Consider the following 19,056-nt stretch of genomic DNA (forward strand, 5'->3'; position numbering starts at 1 on the left):
ATCTCTTGAGCCTTAATTTCCTCATTGCTAAAATGACATAGTGGGAAATTCCCTAGCAGTCCAGTGGTTAGGACTCAGTGCTTTCACTGACATTGGCCCTGGGTTCAGTACCTGGTCAGAGAATTAAGATCCTGCAAGCTGCTCGGTGCAGCCAAAAAATGAAATGAAATAAAATAAAACAAAATAAAATATTTGAGTTATCACACAGTGGGATGCAAAGAATTTAAAACAAAAATCATGGCTTGTCATGCCATATAAGTTTTTTAAAAATATTTATCTTTTATTATTTATTTGGCTGCCTCAGGTCTTAGTTGCGGGCACGGGCTCAGTAGTTCCTGCATGCAGGCTTAGTTGCCCGGTGGCATGTCGGATCTTAGTTCCCAGACCAGGGATGGAACCTGCGTCCCCTGCATTAGAAGGTGGATTTTTAACCACTGGACCACCAGGGAAGTCCCTGCCATATAAGGTTTTATTAGTGAAAAAGCCATACTGTTATAAGGTTAAATAGTACCCTGGCATTTTTCCCTCAAATGATATCATGCTAAAAGACAACAAATATTAAAATTGAGTGTTCACTCTTCAAAGGGGAACCCTAGGGCTGATTTTGGTTGCTTATTCTGGCTAAATCTACACCTTGGAAAAAACTTCTGTCATTTTAATCTTCATCTCATTGTTCTCTGAATACTCAGGAAATTTCTTGTCTCAGAGCCACCTGATATTTGATTTTTGAGCACTTGCTTCTAAAAAGGTGAGGGCCCTTCTCTCCCTAGTTCTTGGAACTCGGTTTGCAGCTGATGATAATTTTCATTTTCTAAGCATCTCCTATGAGCAACAGACTGTGCAATGCCTTTCTGCCTGCAGTGTCTCATGAAATGATCACAAGAACTTTAATTAAGTGGAAATATTATTCCATTTTCTAGATGTTATGAAATATTATCTGCATTGTACAGATGAGGAAACTGAGTCAGTTTGTGGGTTGCTTGCTCCCTGTTGTAAACCTGGTTTGATAATTAGCTTTGCCATTACAAGGCAAGGAGAGACGGCAGTCTTGTCCATCAGTTGTCAGTAGATCCCTGTGGTCAGTTGGTGTTGGGGGTCTGGTGTTGGGGGTCAAGAGGCTAAGGCAGGGAGCAGTCAGTTTTCCCAGACCCTTCCTCAGCTTGGTGCCCAGAGAAGGCGGAAGCCAGACCGCTGCCCCTTTCTCTCCAGGAAGCTGAGCAGGTGCTCCTGGAAGACGCCAAGCCGGATGAAAAAGTGGCCTGGCGGTTGCGCCAGCAGCCCTCCCTGTTATCGAAGCCCACTCCCAGTGGCGGGAGGAAGCGGACCCTTCGGAAGTCTAGAGCAATCTGCTGCGGGTGCGCGTGCGTCCTGCCTGGTCAGCTTCAGCACCCGGCCCGAGTGGACAGCGACGAGCGCTGCAGCCAGTCCCATCCTCCCGGCGCCCCGACTGGGTACCGGGTACTGCCGGTGGGCGCTTCGCCGCAGCCCGTACACGGCCACCTTGACCACCACCTGAAGCAGCACGGCTAGTAGCGTGCCCAGGCGCCCAGCACCTTCTTCCCCAGGACTTTCCCGGTCTGTCTCCGCGTATCCTCAGCTGCAGCCACTCCCCAGCGCAGGGCCCCATCCCTCCCTCAGTCCTCCACACGCACCTCTCTCAAGGCTCCTAGGGATGTCAGCGGGGAGGCAACCCAAACACATAAAAAGTTCCAGAAGAGGGTGCTGATAAGTATACGCCTTCATCAGGCTAAGGGCTCTAGTCACCCTCGGAGTTTGTCCTTCTGTTGTCACTTCTTGAAACTTTCTAAAACTCCTTTGTTGTAACACCTACTTTATTTTGTTTATTTTTATTTTTATTTTTTTTGGCTGCATGGGGTCTTCATACCTGCGCCTGGGCTTTCTCTAGTTGTGGCAAGCGGGGGCTACTCTTCGTCGCGGTGCGTGGGCTTCTCATTGCGGTGGCTTCTCTTGTTGAGGAGCACTGGCTCTAGGCACGCGGGCTTCAGTAGTTGTGGCACGCAGGCTCAGTAGCTGTGGTGCGCGGGCTCTAGAGCGCAGGCTCAGTAGTTGTGGCGCACAAGCTTAGTTGCTCCGCGGCATGTGGGATCTTCCCGGACCGCGGCTCGAACCTGTGTCCCCTGCATTAGCAGGCGGACTCTCAACCACTGCGCCACCTGGGAAGCCCCATCCTGGTTTTTTAAGGTAACTTTTAATTTAATGCTGATCTCTATTCGCAGTTCTTAGCGCAGCTTGAATTTGTGTAACCCAAATGCATATACCAAATGTCATAATAGCATTACCTGCTACCTGTGAGGCTTATTCCAGGCACCTCTCTTACCCCCACAGTCCCATTCTTTGTCTTAGCTTAATTGAATAATTAATATTTCTGAAATCAACTATTACCAAAAAAGAAAAATTAACTCTGTTTATTTTTTTAATTAATTAATTAATTTTTATTTATTTGTTTATTTTGGCTGTATCAGGGTCTTAGTTGCGGGCTCCAGAGCGCATGGGCTCTGTAGTTTGGGCACGCAGGCTCTCTAGTTGAGATGCCCCGCGGCAGGTGGCATCCTAGTTCTCCAACCAGGGATCAAACCCGCATCCCCTGCATTGGAAGGCGGACTCTTAACCCCTGGACTACCAGGGAAGTCCCCAACTCTATTTTTAATCCTAACAATTTTCTAAGGTAAATACGATGAATCCCTTCATATTATTGTTTTACTTTTATTGTGTATTTACATATTGGGAAGGTATTCAGCAAGGTAAAATGACTTCTTCCAGGTCACAGAGCATGGATGCTGGTATACAAACGCAGGACCAACTGACTCCAAAGTTAGTGGCATTACAGGGCATGCTGCCTCTTCAGTTTGCACGATCTATTTGGAAAGTAATTTCACACCATGATGCAAAGTGGCTAAAGTTATTCCTACCCTTTTATTTAATAATTCCACTTCTGGAATTTTTTTTTCTTCTTTTTGCCACTCGTGTGGTATGCGGAGATCTTAGCTCCCCGACCAGGGATCCAACCCGAGTCCTCTGCAGTAGAAGCATGGAGTCTTAAACACTGGACTGCCAGGGAATTCCCTGGAACTCAATAGGGGAGAAAAACCTACAGTCAAAAAGAAAGAAAATTGCCACAAAATGTTCATTACAGCATTATTTACAGGAGAAAAATGAAAAGCAAAATTTCCATTTATTTATATAAAGACTAAATATTTATATTTAGATGTTTAAGTAAAATTCCATTTTTAAATGTATTAAAAATTGCAGTCATATATGTGCTCAATTAATAACACATTGGAATATCATGGAACCATAGAAAGTACATTATGGAAAAGCTAGGAAAATGGTTAAGTAAAATAAAGCAGGATATAACATTGCCTAATGATGTAACCTCTACAGCTTTGCGTGGATGGTGGTAAAATTAGACGCTGCTGGATACATGTGCTTAATAAATATTAACTGGATAAATGAGTGAAAAAGACCAAGATGCAGGATAATTTCTAAATGTTTTTACTTACTCTGCAGATTTTTCTATCGTGAGATGTTTTGGTTATTTTACGGAACAAAACTCTTCTTTTTTAAAGATGTCATATCCAGAGTGTTTGCTTGCTCAGAAATTGTATTTTCAAATTTCAACTCACAGTTCTGTGGATGATCTGTCATTTCTACTGATAGATGAGGAAGTGGGGGCCCAAAAATTTATTCTTGCCTAAAATCACACATGTAGCATGTGTGGAGTCTAGGTCTTCTGACTCCAAGTCCCTTGACCTTAAATGACCTTGAACTGGGCTGGCAAGATACAGCCTCTGCATTGGGAGACAGGAAATTGAATTCCAGTCCCTGCCCTGTCCCCAGCTTGCTGGGAGATTTGGGGTAAGTCATTTCTCTCAGGGTCTCTCTTGGACTTTTGCGCTGATGATTCCTAGGTCACTTTCTTTTGCATTCTCTCTTTCACTGTATTAAAAGAGTTGTTCACTCTGTCTGGCATCACTGTCTCTAGTCACTCCATCTTTCATCTCCTTTTTTAATTTTATTCTTTTGTCATTTTAATTGTGTCATTTGTTATGCCATTTTGTCATGTCAGTCTTTTGACATTTTGTCATATTTTCTGAAATGATTTTGTTTTTTCTTTGTTTATTGTATGTTTCCCTATCTAGATGTAAGCTCGGTGAGGTCATAACCTAGGCTATCCTGGCTGATACACAAACTCCAACTAGCTCAAATTCTCATAGAATTTACAGAAATAAAAACCAGGGCCTTAAGAATGATAAACTCAGCATTATGTGAAAACACACACACACATATTTCCTCCCTTTCTCTCTCTTTTTCTCTCTCTCCCTCTCCCCCTTTTCCCTTCCTGCCCTATCATTGCTCATCACTGCTTATATTTGTTATAATTCATTCTGCACATTGCATCCAACTGGAAGGGAAGTATTCTATCAGAGCCCTAAATTCACTTTGTCCCAATTTAGTGTCTCCAGCAAAAAAAAAAAAAAAAGTTTCATTACTCCCAGTGTCCATTGGCAACCACTGGAAAAAATTCTGATTGGGTTTGCCTGGGCTCTGTATGTCTCCCTGAACCAGTAGAAGTGTCAGCTATGCTTGTTTGAGTGTGTGCACAATTTTTTTTTATTAGTGTATATTCAATTTGGTGTTTATTTCCAGGAATTTATTTAAATCTGTGCCCATTTTGTGGGTTTCAGTTTAGGTTAAACTAGATAGTAATAATCTGTAAATTCACAACTTTCGTATGTAATTAGAGCTACTAGTATTTTCTTCTCAGACTCCAGTGGAGAGTCTTGCTCTCCTCCTGTGGACTAGGTTGTAATATCCTGGAGTGCAGATACCATAACTTACTTCCTTTCTGTCCTTCCATATTACCTAGCATGATGCTTTATAGTTAGTAGGCGCCCTTTGAATCTCTTACTACAGCTTAGTTACTTAAGTAGCTAAAATTGGTGGGCTTCTTCATTCGTTAGATGTGCTTTATTTGGTGACGATTATGGAAGTTCTCACTAATGTAAGAACAGGAAAGAGTTTCTATCTTAATTTTAATTTCAGAAATGTTATTCAGCATTGTTAGAGAAGAGAAAGGACCCATTGAACCTTGAGATATGTTCTCCTTTGAATCCCTAATTTGAATCTCAACTATTATTTTCTTTAATTGATTTTTACTTTGTATCTCATTTAACAATATGGATGGAAGCATCTGTGATGGGTAGAGAAATTGCTCTTAGTATTGTTCTTCACACAGATGAATTGTAGATCCTACCCTTGACTTGAGTTAAAGGGAAACAAAACTGCTGGAATCGGCAGAGACTGTCTCTGGGCAAGTAGCTACAGCTTTAGATACTTGCTCTCAGACTGTGGCGTGTGGTCCAGCCCTGTTGGCTTGCACTAGATGCTTTTAGAAATGAAGAATCTGGGGGGCTTCCCTGGTGACGAGCCACAGCTACTGAAACCTGTGCGCCACATCTACTAAAGCCCGCACACCGCAACAAAGAGTAGCCCCGCTCGCTGCAACTAGAGAAAGCCCGCGCACAGCAACGAAGACCCAACGCAGCCATAAATAAATAAATAATATATATTAAAACAAACAAAAAAAAGGAAATGAAGAATCTGGGGCCTCAGTCCCGATCTATCGGGTCTGCAAGTTGATAAGGTTCCCATGTGATTTTTAAGCACAAGAATGCTTGAGAAACACTTCTTTAGAGATTAGAATCAGCTTTCTGGTAAATCTTGTAGGGACTTGACTACTTTAAATATAACTGCAGGAAGCCAAGGGTTTATACTAGGGATGACAATTATGTAGTATAAATGTTGGTGTCCTCCTATCATGAACTTGTGAGACATTGCTAATTGCACATGGCACTCTTTCTACCAAGTTTCAGAATTCGTTATGTTATAGTCCAGGCAGCTTCCAAGGAGTGGGTGTGACTTCTGGTCGATATGTTGGCTGAGTAATAAAGTCAAGGTCATGAGTCTGACCCTGGGCAAACCAGATAATCTCTTAATCTACTCCTTCCAATCTTGCTCTGTCTCCCATCCATCTGCCCCTTGTCTTGGTAACTCATCTTGATTTGCCCTCACTAACTAACCTTCCTCTGTTCCTTTGAATTAAGCTTCTCTTGAGCTTTCTGGTTGGGGCATTTGGGGGAACATGACCCTATCTATCACCATCTCCTAGGTACCCAAACTCTGACACTGACTTGTGTGAACCGGAGTTGTCTTTATTTAACCCTTTTGAAGCAGATTCAGACTGAATGCCCCATCAAGGTCAGGTGTTGGCCTAAACTGTTACCCCACATGAGGGAACAGGGAGATGGATTAGAGTCCACTTCCACTGCCTGTTTGAACAGACCTGACCTTGTCACAGCTCCTTCTGAGTTGCTAAGGATGTAGAATCTGAGTCAACTTGTTGGCTTCTGGTCACAACTTCACTAATCCTGGGGCTGATTTAGGGCAAATTACCACACCTCTCTTCTTCAGTTTGTTCTTTTGTGAAGTGAAATAATTCTAGAGCCTAAATCCCTAGATTGTTCCAAAGATAAATGAGAATTATGTAAAATTGAGCACAGGGTCTAGAATATGCTACTCATACTATCTATGAATCTCATTATTGTCATTATCTTTAAGGAGACTGTGGTTCTGTTGGCGTAGGAAGTTGGCCAGCGTCAATCAAAACTAATTGCAGATACAAATTTTGTTTTTAAGTCTCCTCCTCTCCCTGGACTTTTTTTTTTGACTGCGCTGTGCCGCTTCTGGGGTCTTAGTTCCCTGACCAGGGATGGAACCCAGGCTCCAGCAGTGAAGGTGCTGAATCCTAACCACTGGACCACCAGGGAATTTCATGGACTTTACTTCTTTATTGTCAAGTAAAACTATCCTTGTAGTACATCTAAATCACCGGTTTGATTAAATCCAGGGTATTTCCCCCTGACTTTTGCCAAGTCTGATATAAACCAACATAGTTTAAATAACTGTAATCAATACCCACGTACATCCACATTGATCAGAATTCAGGCTTTATTATTGTGCAATGTAAAGAACTAAAACTTAATTCCAAGCATACATAATTAAAGTTTGTAGAGAAGGACTTTGCTCCCAAAACACAATCAGCATTTAAAGAAAAAAAAAAGACATTTATTTGAAAAACAGAATATACTTAGGATTGTTTGCTCCTAAGAAGCCCATTTCCCCCAAGTCTTAACTTCGTAATTTCATATCAAGCAATGACGTTACTTTACCCAATCTAGTGAAACAATTTAGTGGGAATAGCAGAATAATAAAAAATAACATAGACATGTGACTCCAAAATAATATTATTTAAATCCAGCTTTCAACCTCCAAATATAGATTGCTCATAATAGACTTAAATATATGATTGTTAAATATATATAAGTATGTAAAATATGTTAAAAAAAGGAAACTAACATGTCATATCCACCCTTGATTTCATAAAGTCAGGTAAACATGTTAATGCAGGGAAAAAGTAGACTTTTTAAAATTTTCTTTTTCTATACAATCTGCTACTCTGTTCTGTCTTAGGGTTACCAATACTGCCTTAATATTTCCTTCCAGATCTTTACTTGGAACTTCCAAAAAAAAAAAAAAAAGATGTGTATATGGCTGGAGGGCTGGGGGGAGTAGGATGGGTTTGAAGAAAATGGAATTAAATCAGAACCTCTCTGAGACATTCATGTTTTGATGTGACAGAGAAGATACTAGTCCCACCAGGGGATGCTGCAACTCAAAGAAAGGGTGATGGACTAATAAGATACTATCATTAGGATGGAATAGATTGAACATCAGACTGAAAAGTTTTTGGATTATGTAGCACCTCATCAATCAAATATATCCTAAACTTTTAAGAGAAAATCTTCCAGGTCGTCTAAGCTTGCTTTTCTGGCTGTTGTATTTTTAACACTAACCTGGTCGATACAAGTAGGAGGGACCAGGAGTGAGAAAGGTCTGATAGCCCATTTTGCAGAAGCCCCTTTAACAGTGTGTACATGGCTAGATCATTATTTCTGCTCCCCCATACCCCAGGGAGGGCAAAACCACAATACAATGTGGTAGCCAAACTGGCTGACTCTTGTATTCCTGTGAACACAGAGTCCCGTGAGGGAGGACAATTTTGACTTATTCCTGGGATCCATCAGCCTATAAATCATGACCGATCTTGCTTGGAAGACACATTCAAGAAGGGTCTATCAGGGGATGGTGAACTCACATATGTACCTCTTGCTGCTACGACAGACCTCGTCACTCCATTTGCCCTGAGCTGACTGTGAGAAGAGGACGCAGTTTTCCCGCTTGCCACCGTTAGGCTGTGCATGGTCCCAGTTGAGGAAGGAGATGGCGACTCCATTGATATCGACAAACTTGCCTTCTGTGACCATGTCGTTGATGCCCAGCCAAAACTCATTGACCCCTGGCAGGCTCCTTTTACCATAGTCTCGGACGGCATTGATTTCGTCGGAGCTTCTGGGGACAACCAGCGTCCCTCCCCTGGAAATGCAGTCTTCGTTGGCTTCGTGGAAGTGCTTCAAGCCTTCCAAAGCAAGGTAGCACTTCTTGTGAAATTTTGTGCCTCGGAGACAGACTGTAAAGATGTGAAATTTGACATATTAAGATGCTTTTGTAGTATAATAATCCAGGACTGGATCTGGCCAATAGCAGTAAATAGTTGTGGAATGAATGATGTGCAGTGACAATGGTGAGTTAGCATGTACTGAAGACTTTGTATGAGTCAGACACTGTGCCAAGTACTTTACATAAATGAACTCATGTCATAATCACAACCATCCCATGAAGTGAGTTTTTATTATGCCCATCTTTACATATCAGGATAGTGAAGCTTAAAGAAGTTGTTACTTGTTAACAACTTAGCCTATACAAAGGTGACTTACCCGTCACATAAGATCACAACTACGGAAACCCAGGTCTGGCTCACCCTTAAACCCTGGCCTTTAGCCTCCTGCTGCTTGGATATATATACATGTTCGCTAGTTTGTGTAGCTCCATTATGTGCTGAATTTCCTTGGAACTTTTGGAACTGGTTGGTGTGCCACAATTATTAAAAAACAAACAAAAACAGAAGTCTGAGTTTGCGTGTGGAGCGATAGGGCTTTTCTTATGCAGATAACTGAGCCCTGGTAATATTGTTTGTCTTACCCAGGATAAAACAAATAGAAAGATAGTTTCAAGGCATAACGTTGGAGACTCAGGCTCCAGGGCTGTAGTGCCTGGACTTAGGTGTCAGTTCTGACATTTACTAGCTGTGTAAGCTTTGGAAAAATTATTTAATTTCTCTGTGCCTCAGTTTCCTCATCTGTAAAATGAGGATAATCATAGCAGCATCATCTCATAAATTGTTGGAGGATTAATGTGTTAATGTTTATAAAGTATTATTATAGTCCCCAACTGTGGTTAGAGGGTTAACAAAACTCTCCCCTTCTGCAGACGCATTTGGCCGTCCTTTAACTTTCTAATTCTGTTCCCCTGGGAACCTGATAAAGGGCCCTGTCACCAGTGTTACTAGGCAACGTTGCTTATGGTAAAAATGACTCAGGATCAGTAACATACAGCTGGCCTGGGAGTTATAAATACTTGATGGAAAAGCTGTAACTTCAGTCCTCCTTGAAGGTAGTAAGTCTTATAATTGGGCAGTTCTCTTGTGAAACCCTCAAAGCTCTGCTTTTGGAGTTGCTGTGAGAGTATTCATTCCTGAGGATGTGAACCTTACAAGCCAGGGATGTTCCTGAACTTACCTAGTGTGGCTCTCATTTCCTTGCCCTGGGAGCCAGCAGAGTAGCTCCTGGACAGCAGTGGGTCCAGCTGCATAGGCTGCCAGGAGCGCTACTCCATGAAAAAGGAACACCGGATGCTGCCCTCTGCTGGCAAGCTGTGGCTCTAACCACTGGTCTTCTCTGCATGTGTTGCCCTACTTGTCGGGAGTGAGTCCTCTGATCCTGTGTTTAGTTCAACCACGGCGATCTCCCAATGGACACTTAGTAAACATCTAAATAATGCTGATTATTTTAGCTAGTTAATACTTCTTCAGTTTTCTTTCATTGCCCATTAAAGAAGAATTATGGACGGACTTTTAAAATGTATTATTGAAATGCCTGGTTTTATTTCTATACCACCCATTTACAGGAGTAGGGAGTGGAAAATCAAGCTAATTTCCCCAAACAGTCATCTCCCCAGCTTTTAGATCCTTTCTCCTGGACACGTCTCTGGCTTGTCAATGTCTCTTTTAAAAAAATGTCGCTTACAACTCAGCACGTACTCTCTATATGGTTTGAATTGCTGACAAATCAGGTTCTTTTCCCATCTCGTTTGAGATGAGATGGGATCTCACCTGTCTGCAGGGCTTGCATTTCCTTCAGGGCATTGACTTCTCTCCAGAGCTTTTCCACTTGAGTCTTCAGGTCTCCATCCTTTTCTGAGGATGTTTTAGGGTAGGGTGGGATAGGAGGAATGAAAAGCATATGATTAAAATAAGATACAAATAAAACAAAATAAAATAAAGCTTTGGAATCCAGAATTTAAGGCGAGGGTGATTTTGATGAAACTGAGCCCAGTGTACGTGGAAAATAATGCATGAAAATAAGTTATCCAGGAAGATGTATAAGGGCTTGGTGGGAGTAATAATATTAGAAGGTCCTTCTGGGGGATGGGGCTCCTGTCTGTTGCTCCAGCCCCACCCTGTGGGACTCGCCCTCCATCACCAGACTTCAGACTTGTTGATTTCAGATGCATCCTAGAGCAATCTGTCTCATCTCAGGATGCTTCTTTCGTATTCCTTCTGCCTGGAACACTCTTGCCCAGCTCTTGTCCATCTCCTTATCAAGCTTAAAGTTCTCCTCTTCTTCTTCTTTTTTTTTTTTAACATGTTTTTTGGAGTGTAATTGCTTTACATTGTTGTGTTAGTTTCTGCTCTATAACGAAGTGAATCAGCTATACATATACATATATCCCCATATCCCCTCCCTCTTGAGCCTCCCTCCCACCCTCCCTATCCCACCCCTCTAGGTGGTCACGAAGCACTGAGCTGATCTCCCTGTGCTATGCGGCTGCTTCCCACTAGCTGTCTGTTTTACATTTGGTAGTGTATATATGTCCATGCCACTCTCTCACTTCGTCCCATCTCACCGTTCCCCCTCCCCTTGTCCTCAAGTCCATTCTCTACGTCTGCATCTTTATTCCTGTCCTGCCTCTTCCTCTTCTGAGAAGACTTTCTGATCATTCTCTTTACATTGGCATCCCTCTGGCTGATCTCATTCCTTGAACCTTTATTTTTCTTCCGCACAATTTCTGCAATCTATAATCGTCTTCCTTTACTTACTTAATATCATCTCTCTGGTTGTCCATGGTATTCCCGATGTTTAACATGATGCTTGGCACATAATCAGTCTCATAATGTTTGCTGAGTGAACGGACACTTTATGGCATACAAAGTACTTCTGTGTTATTTTCATTTACTCTTCAAAAATAGTTATGAGTGGAGGAAGATGAGATTCTCATTGAAGGATGAGAATGAACTCAACGAGCTAAATTGGCAGATAAGTGGTAGAACTCACACTCAGACTTAATTGGGTCCCCAAGTCCCCTGTCCCCAGTATCCGTACTCAGCTGATGTTCCAGGTATAGTGGCTCCTAGCAGGGTTCAGTGATTTTCACGGAGAAGCAGGGAAAGGCAGTGATAAAAAGCCCTCTAAAAATGCTTCTGCATTAGGGATTAGCAATTTACTTAGTCTTGAATGTCCCTGGATGAGGTTAGTCTTCGTGGCTGTCCTTTACCAACCTTGGGTATAAGTAAGTAGTAGAAAATGAGCAGCCTTAACTAAATAAAAAATCCAGACCTGATGGGGACTGTCTTAGAAACTGACAGCTTGTGAGCTCTTCAAAGGCAGGAATTATAATAAATCTTAATAAATATTAAAAGCCACCATATACTGTGCACCGGGAGGTTAATTCTTTCAGTATTACTATGAGACGGACGCTATCATTTCACAAAAGGAGAAAGAGAGGCACAGAAATCTGAATTAACCTGTCAAAGGTCACCCAGCTAGTAAGGTGCAGAGCTGGGATTTGAATCTCTCTGACTTCAAGTCTGTTCTCTTCCCACCCCTCCCGTCTGCTTCTGCACAGTGACCACCTTTACCTGGTTGGTCCCTAGTACATGGCCTCAAATAGCTAAGATGCTTGAAGCTTGGTATGGCTGTTCCTAGCTGCCTTTTCGTGGGGATACCACATAGGGAATTTCAGGACAGGACCAAATCCAAATGTGCTGATTCACTTTACCCTCCCACCCCTTTTCTTTTTTTGGCCACACCGCACCACAAGCAGGATCTTAGTTCCGTGACCAGGGATCGAACCTGTGCCCCCCGCAGTGGAAGTGGGGAGTCTTAACCACTAGACCGCCAGGAAAGTCCCTCATTTTCCCCTTAAACGTATGCTTTACAAGCCAGGTGTTTCCACATTTGGGTTAGGAAATGCCTCTGGGGTATCCAGGGATGGACATCAATTCTCAAAGTGTCCAGTAGCTCAGGGTTTCCTCAACGGGACCATAGAATCCAGCATAAATATAAGGGTACCTTCAGGATGCAAAGCCATCGCCTGTTGGAGGCCAGACTTGCAAAGACTGCTGAAGTTTCCTCCCAAGTTACAAGTTGTAAACCATACAAATGTCACCCCCAGTCCCTCTTGGCTTCCTGCTCCATGCTATTTAAATAAAGGGCCTCCATAGGGAAGCTGTAAACATTGTAATTAACACGAAGACACATGAATTATTATTAGGCTCTTGGGAGATCACTATGGAAGTCGTTATCCAGGTGGCTTGGCTTCTGCTTCTGTCCTTTGTGAGAAATGTGGATGTGTTTTGTTGACAATGAATACAGGGAACAACTATTTCACAATCAAAAAATTTATTTTTGATTCATGACTACAACATAATTTGCATTGCTCCACCTAATTTGTTGAGACCTATGAAGCAAATAGCAGGGAGAACTTGGTTTTGGAGCTAAATCACTCAACTGCCATTTCAAGTTTTTAAAAAAGGCTCCCTTTCATTTTATTATTGTTGTTCTCCAAAAGCAGACACAGGGTAGGAATGCAAAAATAATTCCTGGAATAAATGACCAGTAAACGTATGAAAAATACCTCAACTTTGTTAACCATCAAAGAGATGCAAATTAAAAGGTTTTTGGGTTTCGTTAGGCTGGCACAGCTTAACCTGATGATAGGATGTCAGGTTGTCAAGGTGTGAATGGGTGCTCTTGTACGCTGAAGATGAGAGCATGGGTTCATGCTACCATTTTGAGAGACAGTGTAATTAACCTACAATTTTACTTCTAGAAGTGTATCATCACAATATTCTAGCATGGGGATCAATATCTGTTTACAAAGTAGTTCACTGAGGCATTGGATCATAATGGGATGGATTTGATGAACACAAAAGTTCACCAAGAGGGAACAGATTAAATAAGTCATGACCCATCCATAAGGGAATATTATGCAGCTGTTAAAAGGGCTGAGGTATGCCTTATATTTAAGGTTATCCAAGATTTAATAGATAAAATCAATTAATTTGTCTGCCAAGTACTTTGGATAGCCAACTCTTATTTTGTTAAAAGTATCAATTTTTAATCGGACATTAAAGAAAACTCTGGGGATACTATCTCCTAACAGTCAATAGGGGGTAATTCTGTGGAAAGAATCGAGAGAGAAAAAATGGCTTTTGCTTTTGATTTCATAAACTTTGGTATTCTTTCCAGGTACTTAAAATATTTTAAAAACGTATGGGGGAAAGAAATGTTTAGCAAGTTTAGGCTAATGGTTTCACTTACTGTAGAATCTACTTTCTCAGATCTCAAGGCAAAAATGAGCAAAACTGCTTTGGGAGGATGATATTTAAAATGTGGACCCAGTCTGTTAAAAAACAAACAAAAGCATGCTTGTGTGTGTGTCTTGGAGGGTAGGGCATAATAACCTGAACTGCAACTGAGAAACACCCACACAGCACACACACACACACACACTCACATATTCAAACACCTCCCTGCATCCTTACTGGGTGGTCACCACTTTGCTAAGTCCTTCTTTATGGTAAACAAATGCTGGCAACAAAAGTATTCCACATCTTCTCTCCCTCCTTTTCCTGTCTTCATCACTCATGAGAAATATTTTAATCTATCATTAAAAGGAATAACAGAGGAGTGTAATATTTTATAAGGAAAAAAGATTCCACTTAAGAAACTTTGCATCAGGGCTTCCCTGGTGGCGCAGTGGTTGAGAGTCCGCCTGCCGATGCAGGGGACGCGGGTTCGTGCCCTGGTCCGGGAGGATCCCACATGCTGCAGAGCGGCTGGGCCCGTGAGCCATGGCCGCTGAGCCCGCGCATCCGGAGCCTGTGCTCTGCGGCGGGAGAGGCCACAACAGTGAGAGGCCCGCGTACCGCAAAAAAAAAAAAAAAAAAGAAAAAGAAACTTTGCATCAGACCTAAAGTGTATAAATAAATATTCCTGGAAAAGGGCACTGTGTAATCTTAAAAACACGGTGCAAGATAAGCTCCCTTTTACCCACCAGCCATTCGTGTTGTGTTAAATCAAGACTTTAATGTTATTTGTATCTTTGGTGTGTTTTGTTACTAGTGAAGTGAAATTGATAAGGAAATAGTGTCCTAATATTTACCTTGAAATATCCTGATATGAAAATGACTCAGGATGAGATAAAACATCACCCCACACTTTTCTTGATGCTTTCCCTTTTGATTTGGTTTTAGCATATTGCAAATACATTGCCATCATCATTGTTCCTTGCAGGATTTTTTTTTTTTTTAATCTCTTAACCTAATTCAAGCCACCCCAAATTTGGGTTTGCTTGGAGATTGTTTTGCATTAAAATGTCTTCAAATGCTACATGACGTTGTTTGTTGAAATATTTTTAAGTGGAAGAGTTTCAACTTCTCTATGACATTAAAATCTTAAAAATATAGTGTAGACTGTCCTTATATTGCCAGGGATACGAAAATATACCTACATGATAACTAATGATGAAACGGAAGTCACATTACCAATAGCTTTATCCTCTAGTGCACATTTAGTATGATTATAGTTATCTTGCAGGTATATGTGAACATCATACAATATCTACGAGTGAAATGGTATACCCTGTTAATCAGTCTTTTCTACTTGATCCCTCATTCCAAATACCTGATGTTGTATCCAGGTTATCACCCTCCAAAGAACATTCTCATGCCTAAGCTCACCTGACAAAGGATATACAGTACAGAATACAATACAGATATACAATACAGCCTACCACTTGATTCCTTTAAATATCAAACTGTCCCAGAAAATTAAGAGGTCACTCAGTCCCCTGAAAACGCCATATGCACCTGAAGCCACGGTACGGTCACCAGAGCTGGTGTCCTTGAAGAATCTGGAAATGAGCATTGTCCAGCTCCTCCCCGCCCTGAGCTAGCCTAGAGTTTTGTGGGACGGAGAAACCCCGTTACCTTTCACTCGGCGTTTGCTGTGCTTCCTGGCTTTGAACTTGGACGTGTGGCTGGTGGTCTGGTCCAGGAGTAAGGTGATAAGCAGGATGTAAATTACAAGTCCATTCTTTGCCATGGCTCTCAGGCAAGTCTGACAGCCACTGTGCCAGCTCCTCTGAAGTACGAGGGGGCAGGTAGACTTCCCAGCCACATCTTGCCCTGAAGTGCCTGGGGCCACCTTTATAAAAGCACACTGTGCAGGTTGGCTGGAATCCTGCTGAGGGAATGTTGGAATGCCTCTGCTGGCTGCAGCATAAGGTGGCCCCTGTTCTCGTGTCTTCTTTAGGCTTTAAAAAAAATTTTCCTCCTAGGAAAATTTTTCCTACTTGACTTGCCTTTTCAGAGCATATCAGAGTTTATTAAGGGACTAAGGGTTTCGTTTTTGTCTTTTTTTCTTTTCTTTCTTTCTTTTTTTTAAATTTAAAGTCCAGGAAGCATGGGGTCTGTCTGTGAAGACCCCAATATTTAAGTCTTTGGTTTGGCAGTCTGAAGTTCACTTAATGTTCTGGGAAATGTATTCAATGACACACACAAATCTAGGAAGGTTATTGTGTGCGTGCGTGTGTGTGTGATGCCAGAGCACCACCTGCGTCTGTTCACACTCATGTGACTACACAGCTCATGCGGAACTTGGGAAGGGTTTGCTCGCAGGGAGTAATGAAGGCGGTCGAAGGGGACAGTCCACGATCAAGTATAAGGCCTTCTGTTAGGATTTTGTAGATTCACCAAGAACTAGATTCTTGGGAAAACACACCTTAGAAAGAAAAGAAAAGAAAGACGGTGAATTTTTTCCATAAGAATTAAAGTAACATGTAAACTGTTGTTATCTTGCATATCTCCACCAACCAACACTTTTTTCTTTGAAATTTTTCCAAACACCTAAAAAACACTTTCAAAGGAAGTACAGAAATAACGGAGAAATATAATGAAAGACTTGGTATAATTATTCTTACCCAAACAATGGGCTTTAAGGAAAAGTACTGAGAACCAGGCAGGCTTTTTGCGACACAAGCAAGGGACCTCCATGGGTGCGACCAAGATGGAGTGAGTTAGACCCTGGGAAAGGCCTCCACGCTAACTGACTCCGTTCGTATCGCTGTTGGGTGACCAGGTGCAGATGGAGGCCAGGGTTTGCAGATTTTGGAAGGTCTGAAGGACCAAATCCATTTTACCTTTTTTTTTTGAGACAATACAGGAAGAATCAAGGGGCGATTGACTCCTTCTGAACTTCAGTGAGGAAAATGAGTCTAATCCGTCTTCATTTCCTTCTTGCTAAGCCGCTTTGTAGACTACCTGTGTACTGACATCAAAGGAAGACCACTGATGTGGGAAAGTCTAACGTAATGTAGAGATGTGAGTGTGAGATAAAAAATGAAGATTTTACTTGTAATGTAAACTCCTTGTACCGATGTGGGCAATCTACGTGTAGGCGTTTGAGAGCGTTGTAGAAACAAGCTGAGCTAGGTTCACGTCCTTCTTTCATCTGTTTAGCAGCTGTGGGATCTTGGGCAAGTCACTGAACCTCTCTGAGTCTTTACTCATCTTAATAGTGGGACTAGGGCTACTAACTTTACAGGGCTGTTGGAAAGATTAAACGAGACAGTGACTACAAGCACTTAGCATAATGTCCAGTGGTTAATAAGAATAGTGATGATGATAATAGCAATAATATCTGAATATCCTGACCATAAATTATAGTAGTATGGTAATGGCAGATATTTCTGGTCTTTACAGCAAGCCCACGGGATACGCATTCTCTCTATTTTTTTTTAAAAAAATATTGGAGTATAGTTTTTTGCATTCTCTCCATTTTATAGATGATTGGAACTGAGCCTCAGAAAAATTAAGTGGATTGGTTTAGTGTCACTCAGGTCCCAAGGGTGGGAGTAGAATTTAAAATCTAGTTCTGATTGACTCTCTTGATCTGGGAAACATGTGCTTTGATTTGAAAAGGGAAAAGGATCGATGTTTTACAGTTATCTTGTGACTGATCCAAAAAGCTTTCTGCCAGCGTCTCAGGTCCTTTACTCTGAGATTGCAAGTTATAGAACAGTGGTGGAAAGCTAATGATTCCTCTTAGATCTTCGATCTGTGCTATGTTCAAACTAGGCTTATAAGAACATGGTCTTCTTTTTTCAGAATACATCTATACTGTTTTAAGCTCTTTTCTCTTTCCGGGAAAGCCTCTGACACTTTTTTTGATTGTTTGCCAGATCTGAAGGCCCATACTTTCTTCTTTTTAATTAATAAACTATTTTTTAGAGCAGTTTTATTTTTTTCCATAAATAAATCCAGGTTTATTTTTTTATCAGCGACCTCTTCTCTTAATTGAAGTAGAATTAATTTACAATGCTGAGTTAGTTTCAAGTGTACAGCAAAGTGTTTCAGTTATACATATATATATTTCTTCAGATTCTTTTCCATTATAGGTTATTACAAGTATTGCATATAGTTCCCTGTGCTGTGCAGTAGGTTCTTGTTGTTTACCTGTTTTATAAATAGTAGTGTGTGTATGTTAACCCCAAACTCCTAATTTATCGCCCCCATCCCCCCTTTCCCCTTTGGTAACCGTAAGTTTGTTTTCTATGTTTGTGAGTCTATTTCTGTTTTGTAAATAAGTTCATTTGTATCTAGAGCAGTTTTAGATTTGTAGAAAAACTGAGCCGAGAGTACTGAGAGCTCCCAGAAACCTCCTCTTCACTCCCTGCCCCCCAGTTTCTCTTATCGTTACCATCTTGCATGTGTGTGGCATATTTGTTATAATTGATGAATGAATATTGATATATTATTATTAACTGAAGTCTATAGCTTATATTAGGGTTCACTTTTTGTGTTGGATAGCTCTGTGGATTTGGACAAATAAATGTAATGTCATGTATCCACCATTACAGTGGCATATAGGACAATTTCACTAAAGCCCACGTTTTTTGTTTTAATTAAATAATTGAGTATTCACCTCTTTCTCACTGCCATTGCCTGGTCCTCCTTAGGACTCCCTCCCGGATGCTCCAATCTTCTACACGCTCTCCTTAGGTGGGCCTTATTCCGTCTCAAGGCTTCAAATTCTCTGTCTGGGACTCTGCCACACTTACCTCTTGACTTGGCTCTCCTCCTCCAGACTGACAGCACCAGTTGCCCATGTGATGCTTCCAATTGTATTTCAAAAGACATCTCAAACTCGCGATGCTTTAAATTCAGTTCTGGATTCTTCCCCTGTTAATGTCCCATGAATTTTTTTTTTTTTTTTTTTTTTTGCCGCATGGCGCGGCTTATGGGATCTTAGTTCCCCTATCAGGGATTAAACCCAGGCCACCACAGTGAAAGCGCTGAGTCTTCTTAACACTGGACCGTCAGGGAATTCCCCAATGAATTTTAAAAAGCCCCATTCATCCTGAGTCTTCCCCATCATAGTCAGTGTTCCATCATCCACTCACTGGGCCAATTCTAAAACCTGGGGGCCATTTGGAGCCTTTGGCACCCACCTTTGC

At 41.6% G+C, this 19,056-nt stretch overlaps 1 protein-coding gene and 1 long non-coding RNA gene across 2 annotated transcripts in view; one reads left to right on the plus strand and one right to left on the minus strand.

Moving 5' to 3' along the window:
• The window catches only part of LOC125962758 (uncharacterized), a 238,612-nt gene that overhangs the window by 52,461 nt on the left and 167,095 nt on the right, over positions 1 to 19,056 (plus strand). The gene's annotated exons all lie outside the window — the stretch shown is intronic.
• On the minus strand, positions 7,755 to 15,644 carry CLEC3A (C-type lectin domain family 3 member A). Its single transcript, XM_004280122.3, has 3 exons — positions 15,530 to 15,644; positions 10,370 to 10,453; positions 7,755 to 8,608 (listed from the first exon to the last, which is right to left on the minus strand). Exons 1-3 carry the CDS (start codon positions 15,642 to 15,644, stop codon positions 8,217 to 8,219), a joined length of 591 nt encoding a protein of 196 aa, XP_004280170.1. The 3' UTR covers positions 7,755 to 8,216.

Source organism: Orcinus orca, chromosome 20 (genome assembly GCF_937001465.1).
Source record: "Orcinus orca chromosome 20, mOrcOrc1.1, whole genome shotgun sequence".
NCBI lineage: Eukaryota > Metazoa > Chordata > Mammalia > Artiodactyla > Delphinidae > Orcinus > Orcinus orca.

Bases quoted from the DNA above. Each gene is read 5' to 3' on its own strand.
- CLEC3A (XM_004280122.3), bottom strand. From the start codon at position 15,644: ATGGCAAAGAATGGACTTGTAATTTACATCCTGCTTATCACCTTACTC. The intron at 10,454-15,529 runs GTAACGGGGTTT...AAACATCCTCAG, and splicing joins CAGCAAACGCCGAGTGAAAG to AAAAGGATGGAGACCTGAAG. The intron at 8,609-10,369 runs GTGAGATCCCAT...ACATCTTTACAG, and splicing joins AATGCAAGCCCTGCAGACAG to TCTGTCTCCGAGGCACAAAA.